Source organism: Ailuropoda melanoleuca, chromosome 4 (assembly GCF_002007445.2).
Source record: "Ailuropoda melanoleuca isolate Jingjing chromosome 4, ASM200744v2, whole genome shotgun sequence".
In the NCBI taxonomy this organism is placed as follows: Eukaryota; Metazoa; Chordata; class Mammalia; order Carnivora; family Ursidae; genus Ailuropoda; species Ailuropoda melanoleuca.
The window spans coordinates 13,828,528-13,850,101 of record NC_048221.1 but is presented as its reverse complement, the minus strand read 5'-3'; the positions used below and the strand labels follow the sequence as shown (position 1 = coordinate 13,850,101).

Sequence of the window (21,574 nt, the reverse complement as noted above, 5' to 3'; positions counted from 1 at the left end):
GAGGGAACACAAGCAGGGGGAGTGGGAGAGGAAGAAGCAGGCTCCCACCGGAGAAGTCCGATGTGGGGCTTGATCCCAGGGCCCCGGGATAACGCCCTGAGCCAAAGGCAGACGCCCAACGACTGAGCCACCCAGGCGCCCCTCATCCTGTTTCTTACTATTAAATTTTAAGGATTATTTTTCCATTTAAAATATAAGCAATAAAGGATAGCATATTCTGTGTACTTTCCCCCACTTTGCTCTTTGCACTTTATAACATACTGAAGGATTACTCTCGTTGCTTTACAGTTGTGTGCTCCACTGGGTGGACATATGGGTGGTTCACCCCACCACCCCTCCAGATTGTTTACAGTCTCTGTTATTACCAAGCATTTCATGCACATCTCTTTGGGAAACATCCCTAGAGGCAGAGTTGCTGGTGCAAAGGGTAGATGAACGTGTAAATTTGTTACATACCTCCACATTCCCCTCCATCACCACGCCAGTATACTCTTTTACATTCCTACCAGCAATGAATGGAAGTACCTTTTCTTTGTAGCCTCACCAAGGCTTCTATCTCCGTGTATTTTTTTCCTGAACAAAATGGAAATTTAATTTCTTTAATTTAATTTCTTTCTTGTAAGAGTTCAGAGGTAGATGGTCCAGGGCAAACCTGGTGACTGTTCCACAAAGTCCTCTGAGATTCAGGATCCTTCCATCTTTTTTTTTTTTTTTTTTTTTTTTTTTTTTTTTTTTTAAAGATTTTATTTATTTGACAGAGATAGAGACAGCCAGTGAGAGAGGGAGCACAAGCAGGGGAAGTGGGAGAGGAAGAAGCAGGCTCATAGCGGAGGAGCCTGATGTGGGGCTCGATCCCATAACGCCGGGATCACGCCCTGAGCCGAAGGCAGACGCTTAACCGCTGTGCCACCCAGGCGCCCCGAGGATCCTTCCATCTTGACCTCCATGTGCAATGTCTCTTGGCTCAAAGTGGCTGCTTCAGCTCCAGCCATCATTTGTATTCCTGGTAGCGGAATGGATAAAGAAGGTGTAAAAAGGTGCCCTCCATGTAATTTTAATTTGCATTTCTCACTAAAGCATATTTTCAAGGCCACTGCATTTAGTTGCTGTGATTTCTTGCCCCCCCTTTTTTGGACATAGGATAGTTGATTTTCTTATTTGTTTTTGGGAACTATATATTAGGTATATTAACTCTTTGTTACATAAGTTGCAAGTATTTTTCCCACTTCATCATCTAATGTTACATCGATAATGACATATGTTGACATACAAAACGTTTGTTCTGTTTTACATATTCACGGACACATACATCCTTTCCCTTATTACTTCTGGGCTCCGAATAACCATTAGGAAAGCTCTCTTCATTCCCAAATAGTGAAGGAGTGTGCACACATTGTCTTCTAGTGTTTGTAGGGTGTGTGTTTACAAGTACATCTCTGATCTGTTAGGAATTATCCTACTATACCTGGTGAGGTATGGACCCGATTTTATACATTTTTGTCTTACTCTCCAGTTGTCCCAACAACCTTCTTCCTCTCATAGATTTGAAACTGGGGCCGGGGTGGGGGTGGGGAGATTCTTTGACCAGGGTGGCAGCATTTGAACTAAGTGACCTGAAGGAACAGCCTGTCAAGAGTAAGAGCTGAGAGAAGGAGCTGCAGGCAGAGGGACCAGCGTGTGCAAAGGTCCTGAGGTGGGAATGTTGTTGCCCTGTGCGATGACCAACCAGGAAGCTTGGAGCGAACCAGGGAGAGTGGAGGGAAGAGCGGGTGGAGAGGAGAATTGTCTGACTTTATTCTGAAGCGTCCCGGGTGCAGAGAAGGGTCCAGCTCTGGTACACAAAAGGTCCCGTCTGGCTCGGGTATGGCGTGGTGCGCCATTTGTCCGATGTGGAGACAGGCTTAGGGCGGCCAGAGGGAATGGAACGCAGACAGGGCGTGAGGATCGCGACCTCATTGTCCTGAAGAGGACCTTAGGCCAGCGGCTTCTTCCCCTCTCCTAGTGGGTGGGCCACGTGGGCCGGCAGCCTCGTCTACACCCGCTCCCTGGAGTTGCCAGAGGGGACACCGCAATCCGTGCGCAATCATCCCGGACCGGCTCGCTATCACCCCGGACCCATCTGGCCGCATGTTTGTCCTCAACCCCGTTAACTTCCTCCGCCCCGCCCAGGCCCCGCCCACCAGGTGCTCGTCCACTTAACCCCGCCCCCAAGGGGTAGCCCCTCCCCAAGTCCCGCGGCTCTGCCTACCCGAAGCGTGTAGCCCTACACCGCCGGGCGCAACCTCGCCGCCCGCCCCCTGCAAATTCAGACTTCAAGCCGCGCGCCGCCTCGGGCACAGGCCTCAGCATAGAACCCGCCAAGCGCTTCTGGGTTCAAGGCCCCCCCCTCGCTGCCTGCGGCTGTGTGGCCTCCCGCACCCCGCTGATCTCTGTGCCTCCCCTCCCCTCTATCCAGGGAACGGGACTAACCCTGCCCCCCAATCTGCCCCTGCACGTTCTTGCTCGTGACCGCAGGTGTGTCATTTCACCTCTCTGAACCTCAGCCTACCCTTCTGTAGTGGGTCCAACTCCCTCTTCAAAACCCTGCCCGTTTCCCAGCCACTTAACTGCTTCTTGCCTCAGTTTACTCACTTACAGTGGGCTGTTGGGAGGGCGAATTTGGGGCCTGCAGATTGGTCGCTCGGCAGAGAGCAGGTAGTCAATGAATGTTGGAGGTTGTTCGCTCAGTTGGTGCAGGAGGGGAGATGCGGAAACAGGCTGTGGTTGGAGGCGGCTGGCTGAGGGAGAAGCCGAAGATTGAGGTCCCAGAACAGCACGGAACCTCAGTTTCTTTATCTGCAAAATGGGCCTGTGAGGTGGTGGTGAGGTCAAAGGGGATTCGCCCACGGGGGCTTGGTGACAGCTTGGAATGGGTGCTTTAGAAATGAGGGATTTCCCTCTGGTTGTGTCCGTAACAGCCATCCCCAGTTGGTCCACCCTTATTCTAGAAACATTGCTTGTTGGCCACTGCCTCAAGCAGACCTAAGGCGCTCCAAGGGCCTGGAGGCGGACATGCGCTTGGCACTTTTAAGGACAAGATTTTGAGCCTGGCTGGAGTGGGGAGGCCCTGAGAGGGGCAGGCTCTGGGCATCTGAGGCCGGAGGAAACCTCTCCAGCTGGGCTTGAGCTGAGTGGGAGGGGAAAACGTGACTGACCTGCGGTTCAAGGGGTCCTGTGGCAGAGGGAGGGGCTGAGAAGCCAACTCCAGGTACTGAGTCCTGGCCTGGAGTCAGCCTGGCTCTCCTCACATCTGCCCCTGCAAAGACACCTCACCCCCAACGCACATTCCAGGCCCCACACAGCCTGGGTCTTTGGGAGGAGTTGGGGGGATGGAGAGGGTATGGAGTCAGGCCTGGTTCCCACCTGGTGCTGCCCCTGTTCCTCCGCCCCCATGTGCTCCGGGCCTGTGGCTGCGGCCATCACAGTCCTTGGGCTCAGTTTCTGCATCTGTGACATGGGGATGATTGTGTGAACTTGGGAGGTTGAAACATCCAGAAGATGGGGGGATCTGGCCGGCTGTGTGTGTGTGCAGGGGCTGGGGAGGGGGTCCTCTTTAAAGGGCTGTAGAGAAAATGAGCAAATCCAGTGCACGTGGCATTCAGTTTGGCCACTGTTGTCTTAGTTGGGACCCCCAGAAGTGATGCCAGGAAGCCCTGGTGCAGGGTGGGGACATAATACAGGGAGGGAGGGAGCCCTGCAGGTGACACTGGGCAACAGGGGCTCAGTCCCACTGAGGACCTCGGGGACATGCTAGAATGGTCCCACCCCAGGGATGACTAGGCACTTCCGGCCAGCCCCACAGGAGGGCAAAGCGGGCTGAGGCCAGAGCAATGGCAGCAGGAAACGGGCAGGTCCTGGGGGGACAGAGGAAACCCCGCCAGCGGTTGCTCCTCACACCTCAGCTCAGTGAATCCTTACCCGCCCCTCGAGCCTGGCATCAATGCCCTCTCACATAGCTAAAGTAACTGAGGCCCAGAGAGGGTGTGCACCTGCCCCCGTCACACAGCCAGGACAGGGCAGACCCCAGGTGCCCCCAGGGTCTGTGTGGGACAGGCAAAGCCTGGACACTAGCCCACCTGTGTCCTGGCCCAGACAGTGGGTACCTGCACAGGCCCCGGGGAGACCACTGTGACGTCAGCAGGGAAGAGGCCCCGGGATTCCCCCGCCATGGGTTCCATGGAGCCGACTTTCCAGAAGGGAAGACCACCACCTCCTTGGTCATCAGCCTTACCCATCAAGAGTCTCTCTCTGTCAGTACAACTTATCCCTTCAGTCCCAAAGACATCCTGAGTCCACCTACTTTTACCTGTGCTGTCCCAGTCTCGCCCCAGAAGCCCCCAGTCCTGTCTCCAACCCTCTCGTGACTCCCTAATTCTGCTGAAGGGGGCTTCTCCAAATCCTCCTGTGATCCTCCAGCCCGGTGGGAATAGAACTCAAACTCCCCCCCCCCAAGACCTTGCCCCATCTGGTCCCTCCCAGTGCCCCCACCAAGTGAGCTCAGGCTACTCTTCGCCTCCCTCTGTTTGCACTGCTACATACATCATTCCCATCATTCCCACTGCTGGGCCTTTGCATGTGCAATGCCCTCTACAGGAACACCTTCTCCTGTATCTGCCCCTTTCACTGAGTTCCTCCATCCTTTAGCTCTAGCCATGCCCCGGAAGCCTTTTCCAACTCCCCCAGCCCAGGTCTGGCTCCCTGATATAATCTCTCATAGAACAAATTCTTTTCTTTCCAAATAGCTCTGTTCATACTTAGACATTCATTTCTCTGACTGTATCTTCTGCACTGGATCATTGCTCCATGAGGACAGGCCCAGGTCTTTACTCCTTCCCAGTAGCATCCCAGGCTCAGCCCAGGGCTGGCACACAGTAGGACTCAGTGAATGCTGAATAAATCTCTCCCATCCTCTCACTCTCCCCACCCAGGCCAGGACCTCCCTTCTCCATTCTTTCCTCCAACAAACAGTTATTGACTATGTGTCCCATGTGAGCCACAGGACTGCAGGCTGGGAAAGGACGCAGCATCTCAGACCTGGAGTCCCTGAATGTCCCTGTCTCGGTGCCACACATCCCGAAAGTATCCCTGGTCCAAGGCCATCCTCCTCACCTACTCCCGAGCCTAAAACCAGGGGTCGCCCCTGATGCCTCTCACTCCCAAACCCACATTCACTTAGGTCCCTGGTCCTCAACTTTTCAGCTCATCCCATTTGCTGTTCCCATGGCTTCTACCCAGATCCCACCTGGACTCCTCCCTAGACCCTGGGTCTGGCTCACCCCAGAGGGTCATGCCTGGCCCACCTCCCCTGCTCACACACCTTCATGGCTCCCCAGGACCGTCAGGTGCTAGAAGGAAGGCCCTGTTGCAGCCCTGCCAGCCTAGAGGCCCTGCCCTGGTGTGCAGGGCCCACTGGAGGCCAGGGAGGAAACCAGAGAAGAGCCTGCGGATCCCTGGACTTACTCCTTGTCCACTTCACCCAAAGGTGAAGCAGCCCTTTGGCCCCGTTGCGCAACGCCTCCTACTTGTAGCCTCGCAGAGCTGAGTAGTGCCGCTTCCTCTAATGGCCTGAGACCCCTCCCTACTGCTCCTGCACCCTGCCCCTCACCTGCTGCATCCCCCGCCCCCGGCCCAGCGCCCTGGCCTGCCCAGGACACGCAGCCCCATCCCCGAGCCCTGGCCAGCCCACAGAGGCAGGGACTGAGGGCATTTTCCACTCCCATTTCACAGGAGGGAACCACTCTCCTAGAAACCCACGACTGTAACAATAATTGATGTGTCGAGTAGCCTCAAAGCAGGGAACCTCCTGTCTGTTTCAGGAGCAGGCACCGAGTGGCCTCAAAGGCTGAGCACTTTTGCAAGAGGGGAAGAAGAAAGGGCACTCCAGCGGAAGGGGCAGGAGGGGATGTTGAGGTCTGCGCTTGACCTGGTGTCACTGCACTGTAGAAACAGTGGGAGAGAAGGCTGAGCTGGATCACAGGGGGCTCGGACACCTGTAAGAACCATAACAGTGTTCCAGCATTTATTGAGCGCCTACTGCATGCAAGCTATCTAGCACTAAGTCCTGTTTATCTGTGATGACTCCTCGCAAGGCCATTGGAAGACCGTGTTCATTCGCATTTTTCACACAAGCCACCTGAGGCCGAAAATGCATAGTCCCCCAGCTTGCGAGGGTAGGATGGGGACAGGACTACAGCCCTCAGCCTGTCTGCTCCCTGTTTGGGGGCGATTAGTTCAGGGTGTCCATCAGGGAAGCGTGTCTGTCTGCTGCTGGCTGGTAGGTAGACACACAGCTGGGAGACCCCTCTGCTATCTCCTTCCAAGTCCCTCCCAGGGGCTTAGGTTGGGTTTTTGTTTTTGTTTTTAAACTCTGTCCAGAGAGTGTTAATGCTGACCAGGAACCAAGGAAAGGCCACCAAGGGGGCCCCAGGGCTCGTGTTTTATGTTTGGAGACAATTACAGGTGTCAACTCAAGCCGCAGGAGAGGGCCACCCTTCTCCCTCCGGCCCAAAGCCCTGGCCAAGCCTTCCTGCCCAGCCTTTCAAGGCCCAGTGGTCCCTCCCTAGGGCCAGAGTCCCCAGTTTGCCACCTCCCAGGACGCCTTCTTTCCCTTACCTTGGGGAGTCCCTCTCTGGAAGCATTTCTGTCCACCTCCCACACTCTATGTGATTAAAGGCGCACACCATTCATTCGCCCTCTGGCTGTTCATAAAGCTAGACGTCGAGGGAAATGCACACAAGCAGAGAGGCCAGGACCCGTGTGCTCGGCCTCCACCCCGAGAGCCCCACACTTCACCTTGACAGAATGTCTTTGCTGGGGTGGATTTTGCTTTTTCTTGCCTGGCCCTGATCCCGCTCTCTGCGGTCCATTGTGCCTGGCCCTTCTGCTGGACACAACAGCAATCAATGGATTGTGACTGTTGTTTCATAAACATTCATGTAGTCAACAGTTCTTTACTGAGGACCTACTGTGTGCCCAGCAAGGCTAGTGAATGAGTGAATAAATACATGAATGAAACAATGCCAGGGAGTGATGGGAGTTATGGAGACAGTAAGAGGACATATGGAAAGTGCTAGAAAATATATGGGGGGGGGCTGGGTGTGGTAATAAGGGGAAGCTTCTGGAGGAGGCGGCATCTGAGCAGAGTTTTTGGGACTTTCTGGAAGCCAGAGATGCCAGGTTGAGGTCTCTGATTTTTTCCTTTTTGAGGTGAAATTCACATAAAAGAAAACTGACCACTTCTGAGCGCACAATTCTGTGGCATTGAGTGCATGCACAGTGTCATGCAATCACCACCTCTATCTCGTTCCAGAACATTTTTATTCCCCCAAAAGGGTAGTCCCTCCCCATTCCCTCCTTGGGGGTCTGTGATTTTAATCCACATCACATCTTGCAAAGTAAACATCTCTAATATTTATTAGCAAGTGTCAGATGTTCAAGGAAATGGACACAAGCACCCACTACTGCTGGGAACAGATAGAGACGTGGGGTACGTGGGATGGAAGGCAGTGTGGCCCTGAGTATCCATCAAAAGCGTTGAAAATATGATTCCACTTTTCTAAAAATATTTTATTTATTTATTTGAGAGAGAGAGAGAGAGTGCACACACCCCAGTGAGTTGAGGGGGAGGGAAGAGGGGGAGGGAGAGGGAGAGAGTCTGAAGCAGACTCTCTGTGAAGAGCAGAGCCCTACTCAGGGCTCGATCTCATGATCCCAAGACCATGACCTGAGCCAAAACCAAGAGTTGGACGCTTAACTGACTATGCCATCCAGACACCCCTGATGCCACTTTTAATCCCCATAAGGTACCCCTGCAGGAAGCATCCTAGATGTCCAACCATAGGGGATCCATTTAATAAATCATAGGAGAGCCCCAGATGGACCCCAATGAAGGCTGTCAATGCAAGAGGGTAGATTGGTGTCCATCAGTGTGGAACATGGTCCTTGACTGGTCAATCATGTGTACACGGGACGCCCGAGTGGCTCAGTCGGTTAAGCATCTGCCTTTGGCTCAGGTCATGATCCCAGGGTACTGGGATCGAGTACCGCATCAGGATCCTGGCTCAGCGGGGAGCTCACTTCTCCCTCTGCCTGCCGCTCCCCCTGCTTGTGTTCTTTCTCTCTCTCTGACAAATTTTAAAAATCTAAAACAAACAAACAAACAAATCATGTGTACAGTAGATTCTGCTGTGGCTGGGGAAAAAAAAAGAAAAAATCTAGAATGAAATTAGCCATCATGTTCTTAACGATGATTTGCGGGTGTTGATTTTAATGTAAAAATCTCACGCACTCAACAGATATTTATGGAGTACCTGGTGTGGGCCAGCCCGCGCTGAGGCCAGGGACCGCGTCTCGGTTGAGTTCGTTTTGCCAGTGGTTTGCACACTTGCCAGTGAGCACCAGGCACATCATTAAGTGCATCATAAAGATTCATTCAGGAGAGGAAATGCCATGACAGGGGAGCTATTTCGGTTATTTACATTACGTTTGTGTTCTCTGAAACTGTTGTTACGCTGTGCACATGTTACTTTGGCAAACAGAAAAGAAAACATGTAAAGATGCTTCTGCTCGAAGACATAGTGTGTCTGTCCCATGCCCTCCCTGCCCCTGCCATGGCCCTCTCTGCCTTCCCAGTCCCCCCTCCTTTCCTCCAGCCTGGTTCCTCCCGGCTTCTCACCAAGAGTGGGGCCTGGGGCAGGTCTGGGCTCCTGGAAAATGTGCAATTAAGATGAGACGGAGCGATTTCCAGAGGGAGGAACTGAGGCTCAGAGAGATAAGGTAACCTATCCAGCATCACACAGTATATAAGGGTCAGGGGAAGCTCTCTGCTCCCAGAGCTCCTTACTGTTCCTTAAAGTGGATGCAGGTCAAGCCCAAATTCCTTCCTTTCCTGTGGCCTTTTTATTGGGCTTCTATGACAGTGGCTTTTCTACTGATGGGGGAGATTATGCCCCATGAAGAGGCCTGGTTGATTCTTCAACAAGCTGTGGGCAGAGATCACGGTCTTCTCCTCAGTACCCACCTCCCACTGGGGTTGCTGGGCCCTCAAGGAGCTTCAGCCCCAGGCCCTCAAGGAGCCCCCAGTCTGGGGAGGCCAAGTCAGACACATTCACTCTCAGCTCCATTGGGTCAGACATGAGCCAGGTGCTCTGTCTGAAGAGTCCGGAGGGCTGCATGGAGGAGGAGACACAGAGCTGGGGCTTGGAGAATGAGTGCTAGACTGAGAATAGTTGCACTGATGCATGGATGGGGAGGCTGGGGTTGAATCCTGGATGATGCGTGCATTTGTGGGAGGGTGGGCAGATGGGGGGATGGATGGAAGGGTGAATGGGTGGGAGGGTGGTGGTGAATGGGTGCATGGATGAGTGGGTGGCTGGGCAGGTGGACAAAGAGGTATGGGAGTGGAGAGGAGGCACTTGGCCTTGGGCCTCTACACTCTGTAAGCACCCGACTACCACCTACCTCCCAGAGAATGTAGAATGTCACAGTGGTGGCGGGCCACAGCGCCACCTGCCCTGCAGCCCCTTCTCCCACCTGGCCCCCACAGGGGGCTCTTGAAGGGTCAGCCCCTTCACTCACGTGACTCCTGGACACCTGCCTTTGAACCAGCCTGATGTTGCTCAACATCAGGGAGACTCAGGCCAGGCGCTATGACTTTCGGTTGGTGGAGGGCGCTGGCGGGTGTCACCTGCAGGTCCCTGTGGCCAGCTGCACCCTGTCTTGGATGCGGGTCCCACTGCAGTTTCCCAGCTGGGCTCAGAGGCACCCCCAGGAGATGGGCCATTCGGCTGGGGCCATCCCTCGGAGTGGCCATTATCCCAGGTCTGCAGGTGCGTGTTTGCCTTCCTGCCCCTCCCCCACCTCACCTGGAGCCTCGCATGGGGTCAGGTGCTCCCAGGGGCCCCAGGCCTTTGTAGAAGGCTCCCAATTGCAGCCTGGACATAGTGTCTCTCCTGTGTATGCAGTTGGTGCCTGGTGTGTGATCTTTCCTCTTCCCCTCAGTGGTCTCCCTCCCCCAGCCTGGGGGCAGCAGGCTTCTCTGTGACCTTCTTCGGGGTGGCTCAGGGAAGCAGGTGTTTCCGTCCAGTCAGAGGCCTGGGATCTCAGTGATAAGTCCAGGGCCAGCATCAGGGCTAATGTGTGGGAGAGAAAGGAAGGCTGGACAAGGCGGAAAGAGGGTTATTGAGATGGACTTCCTCCCTGAGGCCCTGGGAGGGATATAAACTCAGAGCCTGTGGACATCCCCAAAGAAATAGTGATCGTACTAAGAACAATGTCATTTGTTTGTCAAGCACAGCCCCAGGATACCTTCTGCATCGTGACAGTGGAGGAGGAAAGTATTAAAATCCGTCCATCTGTCAAAGCCTCCCGTGGCTCTCCAGTGTTCGGAGCATAAAGCCCATACTCTTTGCTGGGGCCCACGAGGCCCCAGGTGACCCAGCCTATGGGTCTGCCTGCCCCTCGCCCGTCCCCCCAATTCACCCTGTTCCAGCCACACCCGCTTCCTTGATGCTGCTACTCCAAGGAGTTGAATGCATCCCCACCCCAGGGCCTTTGCACATGCTGTTCCCCTGAATCACTACCACATCAGAGTAGCCTTCACTGACCACCCATCTTTGCTTATTGCTCTGCCTCATTTTCTTTCCTCTGCAAATTGCTGTCAGAAGTCATCCTACCTAGTTTTCTATTTGTCTTAAACACCAGATAGCTAACACGCCCTGGGGTCAGAGCCTCCCTCAGGGCTGACACATAGGAGGTGCTCAGTAAACACGAGTTAACAGATGAACCCCCATCTTACAGAGAACGAAACCCCCAGGGAGGCCCCCACTGTATCCATGGAGACAGGTTGTCAGACCCCTGGAGCCTGAGCCCGGATTGTACCAAATCTGCCTGCAGGCCAGCGAATGCTCCCTTCCCCCTCCTGTGGGTAAATAAGCCCCCAAAGCCGCAGAGAACAGGCTCTGGTCTCTGAGACCTGGGTTTGCGGCCAAGCTTTCCCACTTAGCCAGCTTTTAATTTGGGAAAATGGCTTGAGCCTCTTGAGCCTCGCTTTCCTTTTCTATAAAAATGGAGTTGGGGCGCCTGGGTGGCTCAGTCGGTTAAGTGTCCGACTTGATTTTGACTCGGGGCATGATCGCAGGGTCGTGAGATGGAGCCCCGTGGCAGGCACTGCGCTGGGTGTGCAACCTGACGAAGATTCTCCCTCTCCCTCTGCCCCTCTCTCCCTCTCTCTCTCTTAAAAAGAAAGGAATTAACAATAGGGCCAAGGAGATTCCTCCTCCCCTTGGGTCCCTTTGCTCCTCCCCCCACTGGGCCACAATAGGGCCCCTGAGAGGCCTTGCCCTGAGCTGGGACACCAAGGAGCAGCTCCCCCAACCCCCCCTCTGCTGTGGGGACAGAGCTGGATACAGACACACCCAGTCCTGTGGGGTCAGGGTTGGGGCAGTGGAGGGAGTCTGGGAAGGCTTCCTGGAGGGGAAGGTGTCAGAGCTGGCATGTCAGGCCATAGGTGGGGCTGAGTGCAAAGGCTCAGTGGTGGGGCTAAGGGCAAAGGTTCAGAGATGGGGTTCAGCTGCGAGGACAATAGCAATGAGGAGACAGCTTCTCCCTCTGAAGCCTCCAGAAGAGCCACAGACGCTACCACAGCAGGAAAGTGAGCAAAGCATCCAGTTAAGGGGATCCCTGACGTGGAGGCTGGAGCTGGTTTGGGGGCCACGCAGAGGGGCACATGCTGATTCTCGCCTGTGCCTAGGGACCGGGATTGGCCTCCCCTAGCAGACCGAGGGAGGAGGCTGAAGCATCTGAGTCACCCGGTTCCTGCAAGAACATTCGGCACCCAGCGGCCCCGTGTGGGCTGTCACCAAGCGGGAACACGGCCCCCGGAGCCCCTCCATGTGGCTTTCCCCACGGCTTCCCGCTCTCTGTTCCCACAGCTGCTTCTTCAAGCCCACAGAAGGAGAGTAGGAGGAGAGGGCAGGCAGACAGGAGGCCATGTAGGGATTTGGGAGCTTGCGGGGAAGGGAGCTTCCCTGGCTGAGGGTCCAGTGTGTCCTGGGGCTGTCTGGGCCTCAGGCCTCTGTCTCAGATGGGAAAACAGAGGCTCGAAGAAAGGGAAGGTCTGCCCCCATTCTGTACATGTACAGATACCTGATTCTCTCTCAAGAGCTGAACTCTGCCCTGGAAATTGCAATGTAATTCTGATCATGCCTCTCCCTCTGTGTCTCCAAACTCTCTCATGGCTCCCCAGTACCCTTGCGACAAAACTCACACATTGCTCCACCACTTATGAGATCTCACCTGGCTCCTCTGACCTTCTTAGCCCTCGGTAACCCCTACTCTCTTCCCATTCACTCCTCTCTGGCTACCCTGGGCCCCCACTCTTCCTCCAACACACTCAGCCCATCCCCACCTCAGGGCCTTTGCACATGCCGTGCCCTCTGCCCAGAGTACTCTTTGTGAATTGTTATCCCCATCTGACCCCTCAAGAAAGGGGCAAAGAGAGGAGCTCACATGTTCAGTAACCTTCATCAAATTGGTGGGAGTCAGCATGTGCACCCAGGCCCTTCCGACTGCGCACCCAAGCCGTCTCCCACCAGTGGTGCCACATTTAAAAATAGGCCTCCAGACCAGCGCACCTTAGAGCTGGATGATTCTCACTCCCTACAGGTCTTGCTGCCTCCAGCTGGGTGCCGAAGACCCTGAGGCCTGGGGCCCAAACCCCCCACCCCCAGCTCAGGAAGCTCCTGGGCCAACCTGACCCCTAAGTCTCCCACTGTCCCTCCTGATGTGGCCACAATTTTTCCGCCCCACTTTCTGCCCTTCACGCAGAAGGATGGCGGAGCCTTCAAGGACGACACAGCCAAAAATAATCGGGCCCCGACCTACCTCCCGAAAGTGGGGCAGCCCCGCCCAGCCACCTGGCAACGCAGAGGTAATTAGTGCACGTGGCAAATGAGGGTAATTAGGTCTGTGGGAACCGAACCACAGATCCAGCCTTGGAGTTTGGAGGGGGCTCAAGTGCTGCTTACCCCACCCTCACCCATCCCTGCTCCTGGGAGCTCAAGTCCATCACCAGGTGTCAGATCCCCTGCAGCCCCTGCACGCCTTCCTGGGGGCTGCTTGTTTAATGGATTAACCTTAGCCTTGTGCAGAAGTTGAGTGGGATCTGAATTTCAGGTGGGGTCTCTTTCAAGTGATGAAAAAGCACCAATATTGAGTCATCCAATTTTCCCATGTCATGACCCCCATGCAGCCACTCCATGCCGGGAAATGCCAAGCCCAAGAGAAGACTCAGCCCATCCCTTGAGGTGCCTTCAGTCTGGGGGAGTGAGAACTAGACACAGACACCACTAGTCCCTAGGATTGGGGTTGGGTCAGAAGGAGGCAGGGTGTTGGGGAGGGTCTAGAGGGAGACATGGGAGGGCTTCTCAGAGAAGAGGGCATTGAAGGTGGGACTTTGAGGGATGAATAGGAGCTTTTCAGGAGGCTGACTGGCCCAACTAGCTATGGCTGGGGGTGGGGGTGGGGACATGGAGAAAGAGGAGGAGTGTGACTAGAGGAGCATATAAAGGTCCCCTAGCTAAAGATTTAGAGGTTATCATGCCAAGTTGGATCTATTTCTGTCCTTGGAAGTTCATGCCTAGTTGGGATCCTTCAACCCCTGAAAGAAAATCTTGAGAATTTGGCTCAGGATCAAAACCATATGCCCACACAGCCAAGAATAAACATAATGTTTATGACAACCAGCATTTATTAAGGTCTCAGGGTCATGCCCTTTTCACACAAGGACTTGTCGGATCCTTAAAGGAAACTTCAGAAATGGGCACCATTTTTATGACCATTTTATAGATGGGGTAATTAAGGCACAGAGAGGGAAAATGGCTTCTTTAAAGTCACCCTGCTAATAAGAGGCAGGGCTGGGATTCACTCCCTGGTCACATGACTCTGGAGACCACCAAGGACCAAGACTGAGGCTTGGAGATCCTCTCCTTCTTGAAGCATTTAAAGAATACCAGGTGCAGGTCAGGCTTGCTCTAGGTGCAGACCCATGGAAGAGGTAGACAGTAACCAAATCATGTCATAAACAGATCTAAGTGGCCACTGTCATCCACACCACGAGGTTGGTCATGTGGCTTTGGGAAAGGGTGACCAACTCCCCCTGATCTAGCATGATAGGAACCCTCCAGGGAAGAGAGACAATTTAGCTTCAGTCCACAGGTGGGCCAGCTTTAACTAGGCAGAGGCCAGAGTCTAACCCATAAGAGCCACTCTGCAAATGCAGCTTCCCTAGAGCCAAATAAACTGTTAAGTCTCTGCTTGCTCCCTTCTGTGACAGAAGTTCGTTTTCTTACATCCTCTCTCAGGCCCAAGGGAAAGCTATCGCTTCTTATCAGCCACCCTGGGGTGGTGGCCTCTCTCCCCCTGTAAGGACATCCCCAGGCTCAGGGCTCAGGCCGGGGTGGAGGTGGCAGCGTGGGGCAGCCCCCTTCCTGTCTCTACCCAAGGGAGGGTGAGGAGCTGCTCCCGTTACCTGGATTCTCCTGCCTCCTCCCTCTACCCCCAGCCCCGCAAGCGTCAGCCCATTCTCCAAGTGAAAAAAGTGAGGTCCACACTGACAAAGCCACTCCCTCAATTTGTACTTGAGTAAACAACTTCAGGTCAAGGCTGCTCAAGGCGAGCCCCATCCCATCTCCTCCTGGAGGCCTGAGGGGGGCCCAGGGAAGGGATTCAACTCCCCACTCTCTCTCATGTCGTTGCCTTCTGCCCACACAAGGAGTAAAGTCTGCCTGGGCCCCTCTCCTGGCCGCCCCCACAGAATGGCCACCTGGCCCTAGCTCTGAAGCCGGCCAGCACTCAGCACACCCTGAGTGGCTTCCAGAAGCCTAGGCCCTGTCGGCACCTTTCCCAGTTACTTTTTTTTTTTCATTGTTTTTTGGTAATAAGGAAAAGTCACTCTTCGCACAGAACAGACGGTATTTTCTTTGTTCCACACAATGTTCAAAGCGTTTTGTGGCTTCAGGCCTGAAAGCCAAGCCAAATCCTTTGCTTGTGCAGATGCCTTGTGAAGTTGGAGGCTGCTGGGGAAACTGAGGCTCAGGCTCAGTTTCCCCAGCAGGGGTGAGCAGTTCCTCTCACACTGGGTGAGGCTGGGGCTCCAGGACGGGCTAGCCCTCCAGAGAGTGCCCACACCTGGCTGTGATGGCAGTAATACACAGCTAATACAGATCAGGGATCCCAGAGAACGTGGTGGGGGCCCGGTGCAGAACACAGCAAGGTTCCTTCCAAGCCCCAGATAGTCAAAGAAGCTTCCAAGAGGACAGAGGCCAGTGGAACTGAGCCTGAAAGGACAAGGCAGAATATATGCCAGCAGAAAGGGCTTTCCAGGTGAAGGGAAGAGCTTGGGCAAAGGTAACTCCATCTTGGCCTGGGAATAAGTCTCCAGAAACGGCGTGACCTGGAATTCACCTAAAGGTAATTTGAAGATACCTGCCAGCCCAGGTGTAGGATTCTTGTTAGGGGGAAACAGAAATAAAAGAACAGGGAAAGGAGACGGGACAGAGGAGACGAAAAAGAAAATCTCTGAAGTGGTCAGAAAGTTCCAACATGAGGTTCGGAGCTTTAGGGACCTGCAGGCCTTGGTTCGGGGGAGCTGCAGCGCCTCTGTCCATGAGCCCGATGGCACTGCGTGACTTTGGAAGAGTCCAGAGAAAGGGCAGCCACAGGATGGACAAGTAGTGGGTCCCACACATAGACTCGGGCCTGGGGAGGCTCATCCTGGCTCATCTCCAGAAGGACCCTCTCTTGGCAAGTGTACGAAGGGCTCCCCCTGACCAGAGATGGCAAACCCAGGCCTGAGGACTTCCAGGGGATTCACTCATTTGGTGGGAACCGGGCCCCAACATTCTGTCTGCCCTAGGTTCTCGGGGCCCTGTACAATAGCAATACTGGTAATTCAACCATGGCTGGCATCCTTACCTTCCTCTCCTGTACGACAAGGTGGATAGAAGCTCTCCCCACCGGGGATCAGAGCTGGGTGGGAAGTCAGGCAGGAAGCATTCTGAGCAGGGCACCCCTGCCGTCCCTCGTTAAATGCCTACTGTTTGCCTCTCTCATCAGCCTCTTCCAGCTCTCTCCCAGCCTGTGTCTCTTTCATTTCCTGGTAACACCCACGGAGCTCCTACTGTGAGCAGGCACCCCCCTCCTTACGGTAGAGGTGCCCCTGCCCCAAGTCCCTGTCAGGTGGAGAGGGACTCCCATCAAAAGCAGAAGGTCATGATCTCAGGCAGTGAGAGCCAGGGCAGCAGTGGCCGGGAGGGTCAGGGCCACCCCTGACGGGACGATGAAGCCACATTCTCTACCTGTCTGTCTCCAGTGTCTCTCCCCCATATCTCTGCCTCTGGGTCTGGGTCTCCGTCCCCATCTCCACCCCCAATCCCTCTTCCCCGCCCTTAACCCCCTCCCCGGGTCCTGTCCCGCCTTCCTCCCGTCTTCCGCCCCCCGGAGCCAGCAAGCGAAAGGGGCGCCCGGCTGCGGGGAGTCGGCGCCGCGGGGCAGCACCCGACTCGCTCCCGGACACTCGCGGGGCGCGGAGCCCGCAGGGTGAGCCCGACTGTCCGAGCCTGCGCCGGGGACGCGGGGAGCCCGGGGTTCTAGGGCCAGGGGGAGGGCGCAGGGGGTCCCCGAAGTTCCGGACAGAGAGGCTGGGGGCGGCTTGGGGAGCCCCGAAATTCCGGGGCTTGAGAGGGCGCAGGGGCCGCGAAGTTCCGGAGTCGGGGTCGGAGAGGGCACAGTGCGAGGGGTTCCCAAAGTTCCGGACTGGGCGTTGGAAGAGGCTGCGGTGTCCCCGACGCTCCGGGCCTGGGGTAGGGAAGCGGAACGAGGGGATCCCGAAATTACGGACGCGGGGCTGGAAAGGTGGCAGGGAGTCCCCGAAATTTAGGAGTCGGAGGTGGCGCGAGGGATCCCCGAAGTTCGGGACCTGCGGTTGGAGGAGGCGGAGAATGTGTCCCCAAAGTTCTGGACCCGGAGTTGGGGGGCGTCGCGTGGATCTCGGAAGTTCCCGGGTCGAGGGTGGCACTTCCCGAAGTCGGGGCGCGTATTGGGCGCCCCGCTTCTGACGCGGATGGGAACTCCTTCCTTACTGAATATCAGGCCCCCCGGACTGGGGCGCATGGGGTGGGGCTTCGCCCCCACACGCAACTGGGGATCCTGGGCACCGGGCGGGGTCGGGGCCTCCTCCGCGAGCCCCGCGGGCCAGAGGCGTCCAAGGCACATGACTAGTTGGTGAGTAACTTTCCCCAAAGCTGCAAGTCGCGGCAGGACCGTCAGGACCGTCAGGGCCGGAAGGGCCTGAGTTTCTGAGACCCCTGCACCCTGGAACCCTGCTTCGCCCCAGGACCTGCTTCCAACCCAGGCCAGAGCTGCCTCCCCTCCCCCACCCAGGGGCTCCGGTTTCAGACCCTGTGACTGGGGCAGCAGCTGCCCAGGACAGGGTGGGGGGGCATCCCTCCTCTGACCTAGGAGGCCGCTCCGCAGGGGGCCTCCCTTTCCCCCACTTTGCCACCTCCCTTCCCCAGGTCCCTACTGGTCCCCTACAGATCCCCCGGATGCAGGTTTTGGGGGCACAGAGGTGAGGGTGAGGAATTCTCCAGGGCAGCCATTCCTGGTTTCTGTGGGGTTATGGCCAGAGGCACCAAGAGTGGCTGGGGAGCCCCCTCTCCCAGTCCTTGATGCCACCCAGCCCCGCATGGTATTGGGGTTGAGGGGTCATGGGCGATCAGTAGTGGGTACCAGGGTAAAGTTGTTTCGCTACATCTTATCTTTCTAACTAGGCTGGGAGCTCCCTGGGGATTTGGACTTGTGACTCCAAGGTGTGCCTCTGCCCTAGACTGGAAGCTGAGGGGTCCCCCTGTGGGTTCTGGTGGGGACTGGTCTCCCAGTAGGCGCCTGGTGCTGCCCCACATTTTGATGGAGATCCTGGTTTGGGGAGTGATGAGGGAATGTCGCAGAAAATACCAAGCAGGAGTTCACCTCGGCCTTCTCTACCTAGACCCAAGATTGAGCAACTTTCACTGGGGGTTCAGTAACCAGCATGCTGGGAAGTTTTATGCTGGGATATCAGGGGCCACCTGGCTCCTCTCAGAGAGCCATCTCCTGCTCGGGGTGTGTGGGGGCTTCCTCCAGATGGAGAGAGACAGGGTCTTTTTGCTTTGAGTGATCTGCTGATTCCCTCACCTTTTTGACTGACGTTCTATGAATGGTGTACCTCGGCAGTGGGTCCTGAGGTTGGACTTGCTTGGTTTCCTTAAGCCTGTCCTGGGGGGACACTCACAAGCCCCCTCTCCCCCCCAGAGGCTGAGCCTGCAGCTCCTGCCGTCCCTCTGGCTGCCTCTTGGAGCCCACCCAGCCCAGCCTGACCAATGTCCACAGCCAGGTGAGCCCCTGCCTCCTCAGCTTGGCCCTGAGTCCCCTGGGGAATGCCCAGCCCCACTGAGAACGCTGTCCCCATGCAGGGAGCAGCCCATCTTCAGCACACGGGCGCACGTGTTCCAGATTGACCCGGCCACCAAGCGGAACTGGATCCCCGCGGGCAAGCACGCACTCACCGTCTCCTACTTCTATGATGCCACCCGCAATGTCTACCGAATCATCAGCATCGGGGGGGCCAAGGTCCTGGCAGGGCCTGGGTAGGGTGGCGGGCTCCTGGGGTCTCAGAGACAGACCTGGGTCCGGTCCTGGCCTTGCTGCGTGCCTGGGGGCTGGGAGTTGGGAAGAGCCCAGAATCCGTCTCCCTCCTGAAATGGCTCACACCAAGGACCTCCCAGGAGCAAATGCAAAGTGACACCCTGGGGGTTTCGTGTTACTGTCAGTATCACCAACCTTGAATTTTGTTCCCCCTCTCCCCAGGCCATCATCAACAGCACTGTCACCCCCAACATGACTTTTACCAAAACCTCCCAGAAGTTCGGGCAGTGGGCAGACAGTCGCGCCAACACTGTTTATGGCCTTGGCTTTGCTTCTGAGCAGCATCTGACCCAGGTGGGCTTTCAGGATTACATGGTGGGGGGACAGGGCTGGGCCTGGGTCTTCTCCCAGGTACCCTGGGGCCCCTGGGCAGGTGATGCAGAATGGGCCTCGGAATTAGACCACCCTTCCTGGGTCCCTGGTTCATGTCTCAGCTCTGCCGGCCACCTACTCCCATTTGGGACACACCCTGCCCTTCTCTGGGTGCCTGGGACTGGCTGGGAGTTCCCTCACACGCCCTAGCACTACCTTCAACATTGCCTCCCTCCACCCTCTGCTGTCTCCAGACTTCAATATTGTCTCATCCCATTGTTTCCCCGGGATGGGTAGTGCTTTCTGATTCCTAATGAGGATTCTCTTTGCTTCTAGAAGCTTTCATTTTCCTTTCAAATTTAGGCCTTGAATTAATTTCTGTGGGTGGTATAAGGCAGGAGTATTTTTTCCCACTGAGCATTCAGTTGCTCTTGGACCATTTTTTTGAGATGATTGTCCCCCACCCCCACCGCTGTGAATGGCACTGGCCCATTTGCCCCCATCAAGTGGCCGTCTGTGTGTAAACATTTTCTTTAAAAAATTAGTTTCCAACTAAATTATTTCCCAACTAAAGACATTTATTTTAAAATGAAAAACAGTGCATCCTACCCTAATTGGAAAACCAGCATCGGTGGTAAATGTAAACATTAACGCAGTAGGAATGAAAACGTGGCGATTTACGTTCTCACTGTGCACAGGAGGCTCTGAGCCCAAGACCTGCTTTCTCTTCGTTATAAAAAGATATTCACAAGTGCCCCGGGCATTAAAGACAGCACCCACCTGAGGCTCTCCTTGCTGTTATGAATAAGCCTGGCTGAGAGGAAAAGGGGAGCTCTTTCTCAAGGTGGCTCGGTGTAATGGGCTTCCATGAACATCCCACCCCCGCCCTGATACTCAGTCTACTCACTGGGACATTTTCCAAGCCTTCTGACCACTCTTCCAGTTCATGAGATGAGAGGATATCCGTGGCCCCTAAAATCCCTTCCAAAGTGACTGGGCTGGCCTGGGAGAGGAGGCTGAGTTTTCTTTGATTGATTGTTCTGCCCTCCCCCCCCCCCCCCCCCCCAGTTTGCTGAGAAGTTCCAGGAAGTAAAGGAAGCAGCGAGGCTGGCGAGGGAGAAATCTCAGGATGGGGGGGAGCTCACAAGTCCAGCCCTGGGGCTCACTGCCCACCAGGTCAGTACTCCCTGTCCCGTGCCTGCTGGTCACTCAGCTGATATGGAGGGTCCAGGTGCTGTGTGGGTACCCAGGATAAATGCTCACAGGTCGTGTAAAGCTAGACCTACAGCGGGAGGGAAAGGGTCAGGAGCGCATCCTGGGGGTCTCGCCTAGCCTTGGATCACGGAAGGCTTGGAAACCAGCTTAGATGGCAGAGTAAAAACCTGGAGGTTGAAATAGCCAAGTAGGGGCCAGGCGGCAGAGTGAAAAACTGTCCCGGGAGCTTTCTCCATTAATTTATTCAGCACAATTTACTGACCACCTACTGTGTGCCAGGCCCAGGGCTAGGAAAGAGAGTTACAGAGATGGAAAAGCAGGCTCCTGGTCCAGGCAATGAATTCAGGCTGGTAGAGGGCTTCCTGTCTGAATCTTAAAATCATGTTGAATTTGGCCCCAGGGAAGGGCATTGCCATGAGGGGCTAGCACAGAGATTTCACATTGCTCCCCTACCTTTGCAGATTTGGTATCTCAGTGGGTTTATGTAGCCAAGCCTGCATCAGGTGTGCTCCTGGGGGCTTGGTGAGAGCCCAGGCAGGCAAGGTGGGAGTACAGTTCCCGGAACTCTGGCCCAGGGGTCATGGGGAGCCATAGAGGGTGGATGAGGAGAGGAGGGGCGCACTCCCATTCCGGCGCTGGGAAGGACCCCTGCCTTCAGTCACAACCCCAGTAACATCAGCCCCGACCTCAACCATGACCTAACCGGTCCTTGACCGAAGCCACCCCCAGTGTGACCCCACTTCTGCCCACACCCTTAGGTGCCCCCAACTCCCCTTGTCAGCGCCAACGGCCCCGGAGACGAGAAACTGTTCCGTAGCCAGAGCGCGGATGTCCCCGGCCCCGCCGAGCGCGAGCGGCTCAAGAAGATGCTGTCGGAGGGGTGAGGGGGGTAGGGCGGGCATAGGGCGTGGCGGGACGGAAGGCGCCCAGAGGAGCTTCTCCGAAGCCGGTGGGGCGCGACGGGCCGCGGGACTTGACTGTGTGCCCAAGGCCCGGGAAGGAGAGGGGCCTGACTCAGGTCCTGCCCTCTCCGGAACGGACCTCGCCCCTCGAACGCGCTCCTCCCTTGACCGCGCCTTCTCGGGGCTGACCCTGCCTCGGTCACGCCTCCCCGACCAAATTCAAAACCCACGGGGTTCTCCCCACCCTCACCTGGTTCTGAACAAGCCCCGATGGGCTGACCCCGCCCCCGACAAGACTGCGCTCCCCCGGGACGTCCCCACCTATGGCCCCGCCCCCGGGGCCGCCCCACCCCCAGCTCCGCCCC

At 55.9% G+C, this 21,574-nt stretch overlaps 1 protein-coding gene across 2 annotated transcripts in view; it reads left to right on the top strand.

Annotated features, from left to right (window-relative positions):
- Nucleotides 1-16,525: 16,525 nt before the first annotated feature.
- Nucleotides 16,526-21,574, top strand: part of HOMER3 (homer scaffold protein 3) — a 7,584-nt gene continuing 2,535 nt past the window's right edge. The window contains exons 1-6 of one of the 2 annotated variants that reach the window (XM_034658102.1): nucleotides 16,526-16,635; nucleotides 18,388-18,469; nucleotides 18,549-18,705; nucleotides 18,943-19,074; nucleotides 20,161-20,268; nucleotides 21,066-21,187. In XM_034658102.1, the coding sequence (XP_034513993.1) occupies nucleotides 18,456-18,469; nucleotides 18,549-18,705; nucleotides 18,943-19,074; nucleotides 20,161-20,268; nucleotides 21,066-21,187 (533 nt within the window). In that variant the 5' untranslated portion in view covers nucleotides 16,526-16,635; nucleotides 18,388-18,455. Of the gene's footprint in view, nucleotides 16,636-16,807; nucleotides 17,320-18,387; nucleotides 18,470-18,548; nucleotides 18,706-18,942; nucleotides 19,075-20,160; nucleotides 20,269-21,065; nucleotides 21,188-21,574 lie in introns of those variants that run through there. The other variant, XM_002912813.4, reaches the window with a different exon arrangement.